We start from the raw sequence: 19,272 nt of genomic DNA on the forward strand, positions 1-19,272 counted from the left end.
TTCGGAGAGACGTGGTCGCGCGGGCGGCGGGAGGGGGAGGGGTCTCGCTCGGGGAATCGGTGGAAGATGGCTTAGACTTTAGTGCGTACGTTCCTGTCTATGTTGCCTTGGCCAGGCTACCCTCACCGCCCGCGATCAGGGCTGGACTAAGGAGACTTTTTGAACGTTTTCGGTGCCACTCGGATCTCAAAACTGTTAATGAATCATACGGATCTAACTGCAAATGCCATTTTATGCACATATATTGCTAACTTCTCAACTTCTCAGATTCCTATATATATATATATAACGATTGTACGGAAAAACTCACACGGGCGGCACAATAATGGGCTGACACAATATAACACAAATAGAATGGAAAAGCAACACTTGAAAGGACACTCTCACGGTAAATTGTTCGAGCTTTCGGCCCTCTCAGAGGCCATCTTCAAGTGAGTGAAGTAGGCCTCTGAGAGGGCCGAAAGCTCGAACAATTTACCGTGTGAGTGTCCTTTTAAATGTTGTTTTTCTATTCTATTTGTGTTATATTGTGTCAGCCCATTATAATATATATAAATAGGAATATATAGGTTACACACACACACACACACTCATACATACATACATACATATTTATATATATATATATATATATATATATATATATATATATATATATATATATATATATATATATATATATATATATATATATATAGAAATATAATTACTATTATTAGCGTCAAATACCACTATGAGGGTCCTTATTTATTTGTATTCGTTTTGATAGTACCTCTAGTATGTACCTGTTTGGAAATTGTATTATTTTTACATTTAAATTCTTATAAAAGGTTCTAATGTTCTGTATTGAAGGTGGAATTTAATAATAAGAACTAATTTTCAATTGGTCTGTCAGTAAATCACTTAATTAATCCCATATATTCGCCGAAGATATCCTTGTTTTGTGCTCACAATTCATTTTGTAATCGGTATTCTTGTCGACCTTGAAAAATGGGTCTAGAGATTTTATCCAATAAATATTGGCGTCGTCCCCGATGGAAATGCTAGCAGAGGTTTCATTGTGGTTGTTGGTCTCTTATTCAGGATGCCGCGTATGTGCAGGTCTGGCTCTGTCCGGATCAGGAGTTAATTCTGCCTCTGCTCAAAAGTTTGGTTTGTTATTATCATCAGTACATCCTGGGCCCATTGTCAGTCATCTGTTCAATAGATGTTATTCCTTCCAAAATTCGATTAAAATTTTGTGCGCAAAAGATTAGAATCACAACTGTAATTTCTTGAACTAACAGTAAAGAGGAGATGAATTGGGGAAAACCACCTATTGTAATAATCAAATACGGAATTTTCATTTTTTTATTTAGCCATTATTGGTAATATTGCTAATAATCAAAGACACATCCAAAACCTGTGCTGTAATAGTGTAGTACTCTCAGGTAAAATGATTTGAAAAGTGGTTATTTTCTGCATACATACATTGTCTTGTTTCTTGCTGTAATTTGGTGTATATATGATTGGTGATGGCTGTCGTAAATTCACAGGTGCATTATCCGGGATACCAAGGGTCTAAGGAAATCTCCCAGGATGCAGATCACGAGATTTCAGAGATACCCAGGCACGAAAACCTGAAAAACGTAGTAAGTTACTCCAGCGCATCGCTGCTCTCTTGTTTAATTTATCTATTTTGAACCAAAGTACTTACTCCATCGGTTTTATGCTCTTCTGCCACCGTAATCATTCAGTTTTATTGTACATATAATATGTTTTAGTCATTTCTTGGCATCATCGACAGTAGTGAATACCTCAATCGCTAATTTACATATTTTTCTATGGCATTCCATATTTAAGAACAAGAAAACTCTTATTTTCAGGATTAAAATTTGTATTTTATCCATTCAAGAACTGATATGTATGAGGTAACATTTTTTGTACATATAGCTAAATCACCCTTGAATGCTTTTCCATCCGTTAAATGGAAGTTTATAATTGCGTCGACATAAATTGATTTTTATCTCTTCAAGCGCTGAAACAAATTGAAGCTTAAAGCTTGACCATTGAATGGAAGAAATAATACAAGTAGCATTCTAAGCTCATTTCTGTTTTCGGATACGAGATGGGGAACATGAGGAACGACAAACTCCTTTCAAACAACCTTGAGAACATCATTTCGAATAAAATTGTGTCGAAATAATTTCACTCCTGTTTTTACTGAATAATATAAATGGTTTTCTTCGAAAACTTCTTGTGTTAGACACGTAGGTTTAACGTGGCCTGTTTGCCTTCGCCAATCAAGGACTATTTTAGTATCTCTTGCTTTCACTCTAGGTCTTGGGTTTTTCTTCGGCGTCAACTTTTTGCATGCGCCTATTTCAATCTATTTTTTTATCATGAAGAAGAAAGTAAATTTTAAGAAGTCACTCATGATGACCCAGCATTCTTGTAAATGACCAGGGCGCTACACTAAAGACATATCAAGTTCTCAATTTTATTTTCTTTCAGTTAGCGGTACGTAGCCTTCAGCTTACCTGTAAATGTTACGTTTAAATCTGGTAGAGTCATATGATGGTCCCACGTTAATCATACATATTTTTCCTTAAGTTGAAGCTCTCTCTGTTCTAATCCAGGATCGTGTAGACAAGCGGACGAAATCTGTCAACAATCGAAAAAAATCTCTCTCCCATCAATTTGGCGAGTGGAAGGCGTTGCATTACAAGAACTGGATAAGATTCATCAGGAATCCTGGGTGAGTGTGTCTGCTTTTTGAGACAAGGGTAAATAGCATTACGATAAACATCTTTCTAAGCTACAAGAAAACATCCCTAAAGCATATATTTGTAGAATAGCGTGCTACTCATTGTTGGTAATTAAATACTTAACAATTTTCAGCACAGTATTTATTGTTACCGATTGAATACGACGCTGCAGTGTCATCGTAAAGGTGAAATACACTAATTGATAACCAAAAATGGATACTTGAGCCAGTGCTGTCGACCAAACTGAGATATGGGATTGCAAGTTATTATACAAATTGTTAGAAGAGCTAAGTTGGAAATCACTCACGGAGCGAACGTTAAAATACAGATTAAATCTCTTGCATTCATTGGAAGGATGCCTCTTTAGCGATGATGTTGAAAATGTATTATTAGCCACATCGTACTACGGTGGGAGAGATGAAGTCAATATAATTAGGAAGATTAAGTGAAGAATGGAAAGATTTCAGTTACTATATTTCCCAGGAACGATAAGGGATCAGAATAACGTTATCCGACCGCACTAGGAGGGGAAAGTATTTTGAGCAATAAGTAGTTTGATGGATGATCACCCCCTGCCACACACCCTAGCTTAGGCTTGCAAAGTACTATGTAATATAATATGTAATACAAGTCAGGGTATTTGATCCCCAGCTCTGGAGGAATGCGCGTGAATGCGACGATTATAGGATATTTTTTTCTGGCATTGAGCCACATGTCTGGTGGAGTTAGCCGCCATTTGGTTAACTTGAAATTACATGAAGATTGTGAATCGACTTTTTTTCTCTCAGCTCTTTTCCCCGTACCAAGTTTTAACGCTGCCTTTCATGCAGCAAATATGTGGAAATGACTTGGTAATAAATTATTTGCAGTTCTCACCAATTATTTCCATTAATTTCGGTTGATGATTAACAAATGATTAAGCAGTCATTTAGATGTAAGGTTATCGGAAACTCCAATCGCACCAATGAAAGTTGCATTTAAAATCAGTGAATTATTAAACATTCGGTGGCGTTCGAATGACATTTAATGGAAAGAAACGGAATATCATTTGACTTAAAACCTAGAAATAAAACCTGCTCGTAAAAAAGTACGACATTCGAATCATTACTACTTATTATAAAGCGGATGATGCCAATGCTCAAGTTTTACCTCGTACTATTAATTAATTTTCGCATATTGGAATTATATGTAGTAATTAAACATACACGTGTTCCATCAATGTAGTTATTCGCATATATATTCTTCAGTCGCATATTAGTGCTTTTGATTCAAATTATTCAAAGATCAGACATCTAAGTGGAACAGAAAGTCGTTCTGAGGTAGGTTGTAATTTTTTATCGAGTATTTTTTTGAAAATATTTTTGGAAAGCCTTCGAAAGAAATGCAGATCAGGAAATGGCTCCGATTGAACATGATTATGGGTCCCATAAAACTTAACGGTGTGTAGGCTACCTTACGCATGCTTTTAAATGCTGACAACGAGTTGGTATGCCAAATAAAGATCGGGTATCTTTTAGTGCATTGCACCTGCGGGAGGGTTGCGTTGGAATCTTGAAGGCTTTAAAAGAACAACGCGGTGAAAAGAGAGGAGTTTTGGTTTTGGTAGTCTTTTCGCGAGAAGCAGGGGGGTTGGCGATTATTTTATTAATTAATCTCTCTAATTTTATTGATGTAATCTCTCCTACCATAGTACGATGGGGGTAATAATAGATTTTCAACATTACTGCTAAAGAGGCATCCTTCCATTCAATGCAAGAGCTTCAATCTGTAATTAAACCTTCGCTCCGGGAGTGATTCCCAGCCTAGCTCCTTTTATATTCTGGATACGCCACTCAGCTTATCATTAAAACATTTCACAAATCCAGCTCCTCTACGCTGCACGCGATTCAATTCGGCAATCAATCCAACTTTATGAGGATGACATATTCTAGCAGCATATTCTAAATTAGGCTTAATCAGCGAAATGTAGCATTTCTCTTTGATCTTTTCATTAAATTTACTAATAAGTAGAAAGTGCTCTCCTAATGTCCTTCTTCTTGTGGAAAAATTTTTGGGAAAATTTCAGTGTCGGTGATATCAGTGGATAACCAGCTTTCTGTTCCAATAGGCATATCAGTTCCTGTGATTTTAATAATGTGATAATATTCTGCAAATTTGCTTTCTAAACTTTGGCCATCCACTATCAATGCAGAAAATGTTTATTAAATGAAAAACACAATGTATTTTTCCACTGTTCTTTATTTTGCTACAACTATTTACAACGCTTAGGTGTCATCATCAGGTACTAATTAGTACCAAAATAAAAAACAGTGGAAAAATACACTGTGTTCTTCATTTAATGAACATGAACTTCCACAAAGTTGAGCCAGAAATCATCGAATATAGATGCTTCCTTGACATATTTGCTGTTTGAATTTTTAACCGAGGATCGTTTTCTTATTAATTAATAATGAATCCCTTATAAAATTTTCTGTTCAATGATATTTGATTCATATCAATTGACCTATGGTGTGCATAGTAATCTCTAGTAATCCCTAGTTTAAATCTAATTTAATTTAAAGATTTCTATATATATATATATGTATATATATATATATATATATATCTTAATTTAAAGATAAATAATTTTTCTTTTTTGTTTTTGATGGTTCCTGTGGTAAAATACTTCTCCACTCCTAAGCTCTAACTACCTGGGCACAAAATATCCTTAGACTCCATAATATATGTTAAAATAATCCATTATTTGGCTCTGCGTACTTCATATCATAATTAATTTCATCCAAAATACCTATTCTTTCCCCCATCTCGCTTTCCTAATGTTCGCCCCGTCTATCACCTTCTCCAGCATCCCATTGCCTCTCACTATCGCCTTTTGTCTCTCTTATCACTTGTCCTATATTTTTAAAAAAGATTTCCGAACAGCCTTTTTTTCTTCCCCTACCATATTTTTAAACTCATCGTCGGTTTTCTTTTCTATGGATTTTATTTATTTCGTTCTTCTCCGCACCCACATCGGAAAAACCTCTAGTCTACGCTTGTTCAATTACCTCAGCTACCAGGTTTCCGAGTCGTATAAAATTACGCCCCATATAAAATTTTTCAAAAGTATTTCATTTAAATATTTGCATAAGGATCCTGTCGTTAACTCCCGCCTCTTTTTAAATACTTATTTACTCAATGCATTCTTCTTTTTGCGTCCCCACTACGCTGCTTACCTTCATCAAAATATTTCCCTAATAGGTGAACTTTTTACCTGTTCTAGGTTGTCCCTCAACTTTAATGTTTATTTTAACATTCTCTATTCACTGAGAATATATTTGCCTTCGTTTTCTGATGATTGATTTTCATCCCATACGTATCACACTTATTTTGTCGTGCGTAAGTAATGGTTATAGTCCTTTGGGTGAGAGGCTAACTTCTTCAACTCTCTGTCAAACCGGATCTGCCTCAAATAAAACTGATTTCAAGTTCTCCCCTTCTATTTTCACTCTAGCCTCTTGGCTTCTCATGCCTCTCTTGCAATTTTATCCGCATATTTTTTATCTACATGTATTTTCAAAAGAACAGGTTATAAAGGGCACTTATGTCTTACTCCTCTTTCTAGCATTGCATGTCCCTCTCTCCCTCTCCCTCTATCCCTCTGTCCATTCGCCATCCGCATTAGTCTTAAGACATGTTCAGGTTGCGGGCAAGTTAAAGTATTTCGGGAGATGCCGCAACAGTCATCCACCGATGGGGATCGAAATGCATAAATTTCGCAGCATTAAAATGATTCACCTTGACCGAAACTCGAACCAGGATCTCTTCAACTTCCGGTCGAGAGCTTGAACCAATTACGCTACCGAGGCGTCCTCTCAATTGTCCAATTTAGCCAATTAAGCAACCGAGGCGTCCTCATTGACTGGCGAAATGCGAACACCTTCGGTTGCTTATGACATTGAATGCATGGTAATGCGTCATAACAAATTGATCCCTTAAAGCCTCTAGCAATTAAATTTGTCATAGGAAGCCTTGATAGCTTGATTGGTTAAATCACTAAATCGGAAATCCAGGGGTTCCGATCTGAGTCCATGTCAAAGCAAGTGATTATTCACAGTGAAATTTTTGTATTGAGGGTAAAGTCGCCGATCCCTCCAGTCTACTTCTATGTTCTGCAAAGTGTTCATTTAAATTTGCTTTACCTCTGTCGAACGACATCTCTAAGTCCACGAAGCTTGAAGATACAAGCTGGTTTTATACTATTTTTCTTTGTACTTGTGACATTAGTATTGCTATAGCATCACGCGTACCTTGGCTGATAACCCAAACTAATCTTTTCCTGAGTACTCATTTGCTCTCTTCTCCATCCTTCTGTTGATGGTCGTAAGCAATAATACCTTTGCCGCATTTGAAACCAAACTTTCGGGAAGTTTGGTTATTCCTCACATACTATTGCTTTTCCCATTTTTTGGGATAGGTATCGGTATATATCATTCAGGTATCTTACAAAGTCTTCAGGCAAAATTCCTCCATTATTAATCTACGAATGAGACCATAAAAATCTTCGTTCGCCGTTTTCGTGATTTCGTGAGTAATTCTGCAGGGATTTTATCTTTACCCATACCTCTCCTTGTGGTTCAAGATCAGGGCAGGTGGAGAACTAATGCGAACCAACTTCAGCGTCGATCACTGAAGTAGAGAAGATATGAAGCCACGCTATCCTAGATCATGCATCCACAAATAGGGCACTGAAATTATGTGCTTAAATATCATGTCAAGGTTTTATTTTTCCCATTTAGTGACAGCGCCCGGAAAACTATTATATTCGTAGACTTCCAAAGTACTTCTTTCAGAGCCTAAACTTCTTTCGCCTTCAGTTATTTATTTCTTCAGCTCATGCCCATTGAAACAAGCCCACCATTCTGTCCCTCATTTATGCAGTTCAAAATTCCTTTTTCCTTCCTTCATTTTTCCCGGATTCTTGCAGTCTTTATCATACCGCAACCTCCAAGTATCTCTTGCGTCCACAGCGTTTCTCTTTAAACGTTTCCAGGTAATTGATAATTCCGATCAGCTCCCTTCTCCATCACCAAAGGGCCTTCTTTACTTGTCTCTAACACATTCTATCTGCTCTTCTCAGCAATAATATCTATAATAGCTCATATTCAACCTCAAAAATGGACCCCACGGTCATGCACGATCATTCTTTTAGTGGCTTCGGTTCTGATGGTTCACGATCCCTTCTTGACGAAAATATTAGTTTTTGGAAAAATTCCAAAACCTGCCGTCAGTTGGTAGAATACCTTGAGTGAAAGTATAGTGCCTGCATTTATATTAATGGCAATTGCTATAATAATCACTGACGATAGGTAGTTCTTAGTTATCTTTCCTTCCATGTGCATCTGGGCGAGTCCATTTCTTATCATCGACTCCATTCCCTCTCTGCAGTGTCTGTGGCTTTGTGTTCGGCTTCCCAATCTTCCAAATCGTCCTGTACTTCATGGCCATTGGGGGAGACCCACATGGACTTCCGATTGCAGTCGTCAACCAGGAGACCGGTGTGTTCGAGGACGGCGTTTCCTCCGGACCAGTTAACTGCTCGGAGTATTCCTTGGAAGGTTTCTGCAATGACACAGCCGTTAGCTGCAGGTATCTACATACACTGCAGAGGAGCAAATACATGACGGTGAGTTCCCTCGATGCTCATACAAAACAACCTAAAAATAATCTCATTCGAGCGCTCTTTTCGCTCTCGGTACAAGGGTAAGGTGAGATATTATTAAATACATAGTGACGATTAGTTTTTTCGAAACCTGAAGTTAAGGATTTAAATGTTTTCCAGCCGTATGCCCGTGATGAATTTTCTTGGGATTTTCACCGAGTTACATTTGCATTGCTGCGGACGTTTCAATAAACGACTCATTCATCATCTTTAGGGTTTAATGGCAATGCAGCCCTGACCCTGGACTCTGGGGTGACCATCAAACTCTGAAGATGATGGGCGTGTCGTCTTTTGAAACGTCGACAGCAATGCACAATTAATTCTAAGTATGAAATGATGCGCGGATACTGCATTACAAGTAGTTAGGCTCCTCGTGGATAAGGATAGCTGCAATAAAAGCAATGATCTGAATAATAATTAGATTCCATCATGGAATACGAATGAAAAAGCCGCTAGATTGACACAAGATAAATGTTTAAATTATAAAATGGTAGCTTCAATCTAAAAATATTATTATTTCTAAAAGTTTACACATGAGTCCCGATACATTTCTGCGCAAATTTGTACGGATTTTATTGTCATCCAGTTCAATTACTCTTGCCTCATAGCCGTTAAAAAATATATTTATTATCTCCCGAAGCGGAGACAGAAGTGGATTTGCTCATTTAAGAGAGCAATCGTATTTCTCTTCTCAACGCTGGACTTCAAACAAAATAAAAGGGAATCATTAGTATTCTGTCCCACGTTCCTTAACTTGTTAGGTCTGGGCTGGATTGAACGAAGTCTGCATATAAGTGTGAGAGAAGACTGTTAGAATTTGACTGAACTTTTCTCATAATTATTAATCTTCAGGTAACTGAATATTTTTTATCTCAAGTGAAATTTTATATTGAAAAAATTTATTTCTCTTGAGTTCCCATATCCATAATGCCGAATTTGAAACTTATTCTACTGATTTAACCCGTCTGCAAGTTACGTCGTCACCCTTTTGCAAACTCAACTTATTAGGGAAAAATGTCTGACGGTTTTGATCTAAGAAATTGGAATTTATTGCTTTATGAATTATGATTTTATTAAATTTTACTTATTTTTATCGCAACTCTACTTGTATAATGTTATTTTTTTAATTTTATTAATTACTTTTTCCATTCAATGCAGCTACAATTCTTATTATCCTTCATGGGTGGTGCAGTGAAATATTACTAATAATTTATATTTCCTTATGGATACCCTTTAGCCTAGAAACCGACGAGTACATAAAAAAACTGCCGCAATAATTACAGTATACAAATAGTAGGATTGCTTTATTCCTTTTCATTTTCTTCAACTCACTGTCAATTCCATAGCACGGTAAAGGTGCAACCAATCTAAGCATGTTTCCATTTAGGCTTAGACTTAAGACTGCATATAAAGCTTTTGGAATCTCAAAGCCATCGATGAGTTTTTCCAATGTTTATGTTTAAAACATTCTTTGTAGCTCTTGGGGAAAATTAGTTACCACCAGTAATTAGTGTATTGAGGGAAGCTTGTCGGTTGGCGACGTAAACTGAGTCTGATTAGAGAGCAAAAGTGAGATTCACCATACTTACGGCCTCCGTGGGCTTGCAATTGACCCGGGAACGTACTTGCAACGTCACCCAAGATTGGCACACATCTTAATTGCCGGATGCAATCCTTTGAATGCGATGAAACTGGAACCTATGTGACCTCAACTTCGAGGTCGAAATTCACGACCGTTGATAATGAACTTATGTTACCTATTTATATATGACCTTGCATCACGCCAAACCCCGTGGGAAGGAGGAACAGATCATTTTGAAATTATGGTGCAACAAAAATACGAGGAAATCACGCGAATTTCGTCTGTCCAAATAATGCTACCTAATGAATGTACGAGGAAGTTTCTTTTCGTACTGATTGCGGATAGACTAGACACGTATTATCGATTCTACATCAGAAAGTGTTGGTAAAAGTTTTAAAAAATGTGGAGAGGAGGTGGGATAAAAGAATACATGTGACAAATTATTAGAGAGTGTTGACAAAAGGCGAAAAAACGTGGTTTGATGAACGCATCATCTACGTATGTAAAGCTAAGTGAAAGTAAACATTTTCATGAGACGGGCGTTGACGTTAAGCTCCCAAAAATATGACCTTAGGTAACCTTGTATCACCGTTCCTTTGGTTGTGATGGAAGCCTTTATGTCTATTAATCAGATTATAATGTGATCACAATTTATCATCCAAAATTATAAATTATTCGCAAAATATCAACATGCAGGCAGGCAGATAGACTTTGGATGGTCTCTAACGCCTATCACGTATTTCATATCGCGTGTACTTCTTTTTATTTTCCCTGTCATACTTCCTTCTTCAGCTTCTCGTACTTTCTACCAAACATCCTATTCTCTTCGACTCCCTTTTCCAAGCTTACCTACTTGTAAATTCACCTCTCTATTGTTGTTTTAAACATCTCACTGCATTTCCATGTATGTTACGTATCTTTCAACTACTTTTTCTGCCATCTTCGGAATACACCCAGCAAAGTCCTCTCTTCTCCTGCTACGTTTAAAACTTCATCGTTGGGCTTCTTTTATTTCCAGTTCACTTTCTTCTTTCCCCTCTACATCTCAAAGGTATATAATTTACGTAGTGGCATGGTCTAAATTATGGAAATATAGAGCAAACGACGTATACGGAGCCTCATTTTGAGCTATACGGTCATCACTCCGGACTTAAAACGTGTATTATGGGTCTGATGGTGGGTGGTGCATTAACATTGAAACATGTGGTACACAATAAATCGCTGTGGAAAACTATAATTTTTAATATTTCGGAAGTCTCTAATTTATGTCCAATCTCTTGTCTCAAAGACAAGGTTTCCTGTTCGTAAAATGCTATGCCTCTTACCAGTATGTTTTTGTCGTCTTTATGTAGCGTGCCTGGCATCAATTACCTACTTCTTGGAAATCCTTATTTCGGCAACGGAAATCTTCTCCCAATATTCCTGCTACACGCCAAAAATATATGGCAGCTAAATTAGAAAATAACAGCATTCATGATTTACCATATACTAGGTACTTATTCACAGTTGGTACAGATATGTGTCTATTTGTACATAACATCCCCCAAGCTGCTGTATGGGCGTGTGGCCGGAGGTGTTAGACCTCCAGCCATACATGCACATAATGAGTTCATACATCAGTATGAATCGGAATATATTTGAATATATGGATAGTTCTCGATGAGAGAGGTTTTGGGCAAGCATTTGAAATAGGGTGGCGAAATATTAAAAATTACACGGTTCGGTACTGTTAGTTGACACTGAAAACAAAATGATGAACAAACTAATATTTACGTAGAGGTAACATTATTTGGTTTCGCATGTGATTTTATTCTAGTTAATGGATGGTGACCGAACACCCCCCGCCACACGCCCTTGTGGCGACTTGCTGGGTATTACCTACGTAATACCCAGCAAGATGTAGAAAACATATCGATGTAGAAAACAACATTTGGATAATGCGACAGCTATACACTGGAGATTTAAAATTGTGTAGGCATCCACTTCAAAAGTGCATTTTCATCACTCCTTTATGAGTCCATCATGAACTTGCAGATACGATTCGACAGCTAGATTTGAATTGTAATTCGATTCTGTAGGAATTAATCAATCCATTACTAATAGACTCCAGTGTCTCTCCGGGGTTGAGTTCCGATATTTGCTTCAAGATCATTGAAGCGACAGCGCATAGGATTGTCGTGTTGTTTCCGCGTTGTCGCTTCTTTCTACGTTGTGCCGGCCGCTTCAGCCTTTGGCGAGAGTGCTTGGTTCTGATTGGTGGGAGGAAAAATACTCACGGAAGGGCCGCGGCACGAACGTTTTGATAGTTGTTGACGCGAGTATCGGAATTTTGTCATTTTACTTCCACGCGTGACGCTTTGATTCGCGTTCGCTCGAGAATCTACAAGGTGAATTAATTCTTCTACGCGCGTTTACGCGAGAATCTGGGCGGTAACGTAATTTTTCGAGGTGCGTTCACGCGAGAATCGGAATGGTAACGTAACACTCCGACGCTTTTGAAAGGGATCGGGACGGTAACATCCATTCAGCACACCTGAAGCGATAATCGGAACGCTCGCTGTGATCGGTATCGAGGATTTGAATTACCGAAATTATCGAATTTTCTGAGCTTTCGCGTTTATCAGGACCATTGTATGCATCAAATAGCTTTAACTCAGGCGTTAAACATAGCAATATACTTAAATATGAATCCCCATACAAGAGTTAAATATCGACTAATGCCAATTTTGATTCACGTATTAGGATGGATTCTTGGAATTGACTCGGATGGCGACTGAGCCGCTGTCTCAATTGCCATCCTATTGGGTTCTAATATACTTCAACCCAAACCGGGGGGATCGAGATGGTGCGGGGGCTAACGTACTGGCTTCCCACCCTGAGGGCGCGGGTTCAAATCCCGGCGGTGTTGAACATTTTTCAGAGGTATCTCGAATTCTACTTCAGATCCTTTGTGGAGGGCACTTTGAGTGAGTACGCCGTCCGTCGGATGGGAAGTTAAACTGAGGACCTTGGCGCCTTTCGTAAAGAGTAGGCTAATGCCAACGCCGGGTTTCTCTCCACCCTTCATCCTTTCCTGTCCATCCCCTATGGCGCAAATGAACTTAGCTGTCGGTCGCCTCCCCTAAAAACTACTACTTCAACCCAAACGCCCGGACGCGTGCAGAATAAACGGTAACCACCAGGTTTTCTATTTAAGATATTTATCACGCAGAGTGGTAGCAACATCATTAATTTATTAAATTACAAAAGAGTAATTCAATTCTCCGAGATCATTCATGATTGTCGGTTTCAGCTTAGCTACCGGTAGCCATAACCATGATATTTTGGAACGTGTGCCCAAGGCTCGTCTTCCGCACCGAGTTGGTTTCATATGCAAATCGATAAAAATCGATCATTTTCAGGGGGTCAACTCCTCTGAGTTTCAGTGGTATAACCATCACTCTTGGTTAAATCTATTGTACCGACATCGAATATTTAATATAAAAGAAATCATCAATCGAAATTCGATTGAGTTGATCAACCAAGGAACCACCTAGATGTAGGCCTATTTCGGGTAGGTTCCTTTCTGACTCTACCAACTCCGATATCCAGGGCAGGCTTCAGGTTCGTTTGCGATTAATTTCCTTGTGCGCCATTAATTATTACGTATCAAGTCGGCGGTATTGTCCGAGAGCACTACGGTAGGTTCTCACACGGGAGAAAGACTCCCCTCTCCCATCCCCCACCTCCCGCTGTTACGCAACGCACGCTTCCGTATAGTTTCGTTCTGGCCACTTGTTGACATTGAAGCGCCGCGGAGCGCGAAGAACGGCGCCCGCACCTTCGCTCCATTTCCCTCACCGCCCGCGGGAGAGCTTTCTCCCCCGCGTCGTCCCGTCTGTCACCGGCCTCGTGACGCGCACGCCCCGTTGTGTCAATGACGCGGTCCGCTGCTCCGTTCCCCTCATTCTGCCCCCACGCTTGTTTCCATCGTCTCTTCCCCGAATTCTACCCCACCCGCCCACCCATTTCCCCACCTACCCTCTCGCCTCTCCCCATCCTCCCCTCATCTTAGTCTTCTCACCTTCACTTCCCTCACCGCAACGGAGAAATGTGCCGCGAGAGAAAGCCGCCCCGGTTATCGTCATTGGACCGTTTCCGATGCGCAGTTGTTTCGGAGAACGGAACGCACACCTCGGTTTTCGGCTGACGAACGAACTGGCGAGAACGGTCCAATTCGAAGGACCCTCTTTTGCCAGTAACAACCCTCGGTGCTGTGAATTTGTTTATTTCTCTACTGTGTTTGGTCGAGCTTGGCGCGTGGACGGGTAGGTTTATCTTATCTCACGAATATTTGCGTCAATTAACACGACTTATTCTATGTAAGTATCTCTTTGGAAAAGAAATTGTATTTTTCTTCTGGGAAGCATTTTTTTCGCGGTAAATTTTAATGTGGGAAATTCATGGAGGGATTTTGAAAAAAAACGCCGATAAATACTCTTTACATAGCATTCCAACAAGTCACTGGCCCCTGTTCTACCCTAGGATTTTTCAGAAGCGAAACCATTGCCATCGAAAATATCCAATTTTAGCGATATCACGTTTGTTGGACGTGGCGTTGCATTGTAGGCCCAGAGTAAAATTTTATCAATAATAATGAAACTCGGACGGTTTCTCCCTCCACCCTCTCTTGTCCATCCCATTTCAAAAATTTTTTCTTATTGCCTCCTGAACTTGCTACGATATATTTTTCTGATAATTTGCTCGCATTTGCCTAGGTGTTTTTTTATGTAAACGATAACTGTTTTGATTTTATCATCAAACTATTAAGACCTGTAATGGTAAACACAACTCCTGAGACCAAATCAATGTAATTCAAAAGCTGTGGAACCTTGGGTTCGCTGAAAAGAAAATCCTCTGACATACGTACACCTATGTAACTCACCAACTTTGATGAATTATTAATTCTACTTTAAATCTCCATGGCAGATACCCCTCCCACAAGGCGCTTGACTGCCTGCTTCAACACTGTAATCTGTTGCAATAAAATTTTCGATAATGTTTAGAAATGGTCAGTTTTCAGTATAGATATTTCTGCATTTCGTTATTGTCGTTTACCGTTATGCATGGGAAATTGGGAATTCCTATGGGAATAAAAATTCTTATGGGAATAAAAAATTATCGTCAATGGTAAACACGAATTTTTTACCTTTGTTGATATTTGTGATAATATTTCCTGTTTCAAGTATAAACTTATTACCTAAGTTGGTGCGATTGGAATTCCTATGTTCGCTTTTATGATATTTAGTAACGGGACTGATTATTATTTTCATCGATTACAGTATCACCTTTTATGGTTTAAAATAAAGCCTCAGCGAGCACAAAGTAGAGTTAGAAATAATTGCTCAAATTTATTCAGTATCCTTCTTTTGAGATGCTCTGTGAGAGATCATTTTTTCCATGTATTTCCAATCAATTGTGAGAAAATGAAAAGTTAATAATTTCGCCGACATTGGGCATTGTAAAATATTCTTACTTTACTGCCAAAAATTCTGAACCTTTTGCACACGTCCTGGCTGAGGAATTTAAATTACTACTTTTACCAATTAATTCATTACCAGCTGTATTAGACAGTTGAATTCCGTGCTCGCTTGCTAACCCAGAGGTCGCGATTTCGAGTCCCGCCAAGGACATGGATACTACAGTGATTCGATCCCTGAGAAAAGCCAGGAGTGGCTTAACGGAATTCCAGGGGTAAACAGGCCATCATATACGCCCGGCGAGCAAAGATATTACTGTTCCAGATAGTATTTCGGGTGTACATATTAGCTCTGTTCAGAATCTCGAATCTTTTCGAGAGAGCTAAAAAGGCAACAGAACCCCTCAGAACTAAGAACGCGTGCTTTGAATTGAGTTTATGATGGAAATGATTTGGAATGGGGAATATCGAGAATATCTCACGAGAATATAACTGATGATTAATAAATGGAAGAGTGCTACTCCGAAATTCTCCTGGATTAGGCCATTCAAACATTAGCAAGGAACCACGTCGACATGCTTTGTCTGGTTCTCGCTTGTGCCTTGGCTTGGATATTTGCGTGATAAACTCGGAATTACAATAGAGGTAGGTATATATGAGCATTATTCAACCTGCGGAATGTTTAGCTATTTCCCTAATTATTTCTAGTTTCTCATTACCACCATATTTCATGATTTCCTCGAGGATAACTAACGAATATGGAATATCCAAACTAGTTTTATTTTCTGTTCCGTAAGGATAATTTCCGTTTCGTCATTTCATGTGAATAAGTCGTTATAATCTTTAACATTTGCACCTGAATTAACAATATTATTACCATACTAATGTATTTGTCCCATTCAGCAATGGTATACCGGAATACGAGATTGAATACTTTATATGGCAATTAAAAATATGAATACTCACCCTAATTTTACACATTCCATTGTCTACTAATTCTGTCCAACTAAAATAAATAAATGAGTAAGTTCATCGACACAGGTGAGAGAATAATGTACAGAAGTCGGGCACAAACTGGTTCTTCAAAGTAAAAAATATGGGTGTGAGTAAACGGTGTTTCGAAAGGTGGTTCGTGGAAGGATACAACAGAAATTCAATATGACCAGCAATGCATATTCAGGAGATGAAAGTACAGATGCGTGTATATTAGCAATAGGTAGATATATTACAAAATTTGTTATTCAGTAAATGCTTGCAAAAGATAATTATCGAATCTAGCCGAAAGTAACCAAAAAGAACTTATAACACTTAACCGAGGTTAAATGCTTTGAGTGAGTTTTTATTCGTGGGCACGTCCTCTAATATTCGATGCATTTCTTCCGGAAATTCGTTTCAGATGCAAATTCTCTCGTTTTTGCACGTGATCTTGAGGATTTGCAAATCGCGTTTTGACTGCGCGGAGATGACCTAGATCCTAGATTGGGGGCACGCTCGACCTTTATCGTTTAACGCCACCCCATTAGGGCACCAACGGTCTCACTTGCATTAGTCCTAGAGTATTTTCCCCCTTCCTACATGAAAATGGTTCGATATTTCTCCCAATCCATTTATTTTTCATTTCAGAAAGTAGCATTTCCAAAATTTATTTTAAATGAATTTTCATTTACATATCCAAAGACCACTTTGGTATCCTTTGCGATGAATCTGGAAATACGTCTAGAGACATCTGTACAAATGATTGAGACCATCTTATGGGAAACAATTTACAACTTTGACCTAAAACCAACACCTCGCATATTTTGACACCAGGAACATTAAAAAAATCGAATTTGGTACCTATTGAATATACAGGGTTCGTCCGGAAAATAAGTGTACTGACTCCTGGGCTGGGCGCGCCGCTCCAGGCGCGCCCAGTACCGCTCTGACGGGCTGCGATTGGAGGGGGGTATGTTGGCAAGTGACGCTGAAAAAGGCAGGCTCTGAGCTGTGGTGTAGTGAGGAGCTCTATTAACGCGAACCTCCACGCTCGACCCACGTCACGGAACGCGATGCCGAAGTTTTTGGAGCAGCGTTATTCCATCAAATTTGCGGTAAAGCTTGGGAAATCGTCTACCGAAACTGTCGGTATGATTAACCAGGCTTACGGGGAGTCAGCCATGTCCAGAAACATGATCTTTCGGTGGCACAAGATGTTCGTGGAGGGCAGAGAAGAGGTCGACGACGAGTCTTCGAGAGGTTCCCGATGATGCCTTCGCGGGAGCGTTCCAGGAATGGGAACGCCGCTGGAACAAGTGTATCGACTCACAAGGGTCCTATTTTGAGGAATATTAGCTTAAGATATGTAAAAGTGTAATACATTTTTTTTCCTGAGCTCAGTACACTTATTTTCCGGACGAACCCTGTAGCTCCATATATATTCCTCGCACTTTTTTGCAGTTGTCTACTGGGTAAAGGTAGGGTAGGTACTTGATGGACTCAGAAACTTCACACTAGTGTACTCCTAAGCTCTAGCTAGCATAACTCAAAATATTCTTTTCTGTCGCTCGTGAAAAGAAGGTGTAGTACAAGCACCTTAAGTCGATATGTAAAGAAAAGTTAGGGAAGAGTTTAATTTGGAGCGTAGTTTTGCACAGCTCAGAAACATGGTCATTAAATAAAATAAGCACAGCTTGGAGATTTTTGAGACTTGGGCGTGGAGAAGAATATATAATATAAATGGAAAGGATAAACAATCGAAGAAGCTATAGGCATTGCAGGGGAAAAGAAAGGTTTGTTATTGGAAAAAATTCGAAGAAGCCACTTCAAGTAGATGCCGAATATTGAGAGGCAATCGGACGCTGAAGAAGGTGATAGAGGGAAGAATGCTGGAAAAAAGTGGTGGAGGGAGAAAAGAATTGGCATTTTGGGGGAAATTAAGGGAGGTAGAGCTAAAGAACGAGTATTATGTCGTGTGGGATTTAAATCCCACACGACATTTAATTATATATATTAGGTAATCTACCGGTTAAATAAGGTTTTGGTTGGACACAACTACCACACAAATATTTGTTTCTCCTGAAAAAATACAACCCAACATCCCACCCCACAACAAGTCCCTCTTCATCCCTGTGTACTTTCATCCTCCCTTCATCCCGTCCAACATCTTTTGGGAATTGGAGATAGTCAACGTTTCGTTCTTACTGTTGCAAACTTCGACAGCGACTAAATCAGGAATGTCTACGTTTGTACTAGTATATGTGCCTCGATGAGATAGCCGTTAGTCATTGTTTGCCATATTTGAAATTTAAAAAATATCAATCGGTCCGTTACTACTCTTTGGTGGTTAGATGTCTTTACCACACAGAGCTGAAGGAAATTCATCTTCCTCATTGAAATTAGATGGCCGTTGCTTCTCTAATCAGGTCAGGAAAACATAACCAAATTTTCGCTCAAAACTTTAGATTTATCGAAGTGTATTGCCTATATCGTGATATAGGCAATCGTGATTATTATTAGGTAATCTACAAGTTAGGGTAGGTTTGTGATGGGAACAACTCCCAAATAAATATCTTATCTCTCATAATAAAACACAACTCAACATCCTACTCTACAACAAGGGAGCTCTGCTCTTCATCTCCGTGTACTTCCTTCCTTCTTTCATCCCGTCCAGCATCCCTATCATATTCTCGCCCCTTCCTCGTTTGCCTAATAGTATCCCCTCTTTCACAGTCTTCGATATCCCACTGCCGGTCAATACTCCCTTCATCCACTTTTCCTGCCTCCTAATGATTTTTCCCAATAATCC

General features: G+C 39.1%; 1 protein-coding gene across 1 annotated transcript in view; it reads left to right on the forward strand.

The window, feature by feature from the left end:
• The window catches only part of LOC139691313 (ABC transporter G family member 20-like), a 94,312-nt gene that overhangs the window by 59,401 nt on the left and 15,639 nt on the right, over positions 1 to 19,272 (forward strand). Inside the window, exons 8-10 of the mRNA XM_071589078.1 lie at positions 1,536 to 1,631; positions 2,619 to 2,737; positions 8,175 to 8,412. Coding sequence (XP_071445179.1) covers positions 1,536 to 1,631; positions 2,619 to 2,737; positions 8,175 to 8,412 — 453 coding nt within the window. The remainder of the gene's footprint in view (positions 1 to 1,535; positions 1,632 to 2,618; positions 2,738 to 8,174; positions 8,413 to 19,272) is intronic.

Source organism: Hetaerina americana, unplaced genomic scaffold (genome assembly GCF_022747635.1).
Source record: "Hetaerina americana unplaced genomic scaffold, ioHetAmer1.1.p SCAF_32, whole genome shotgun sequence".
Lineage (NCBI taxonomy): Eukaryota > Metazoa > Arthropoda > Insecta > Odonata > Calopterygidae > Hetaerina > Hetaerina americana.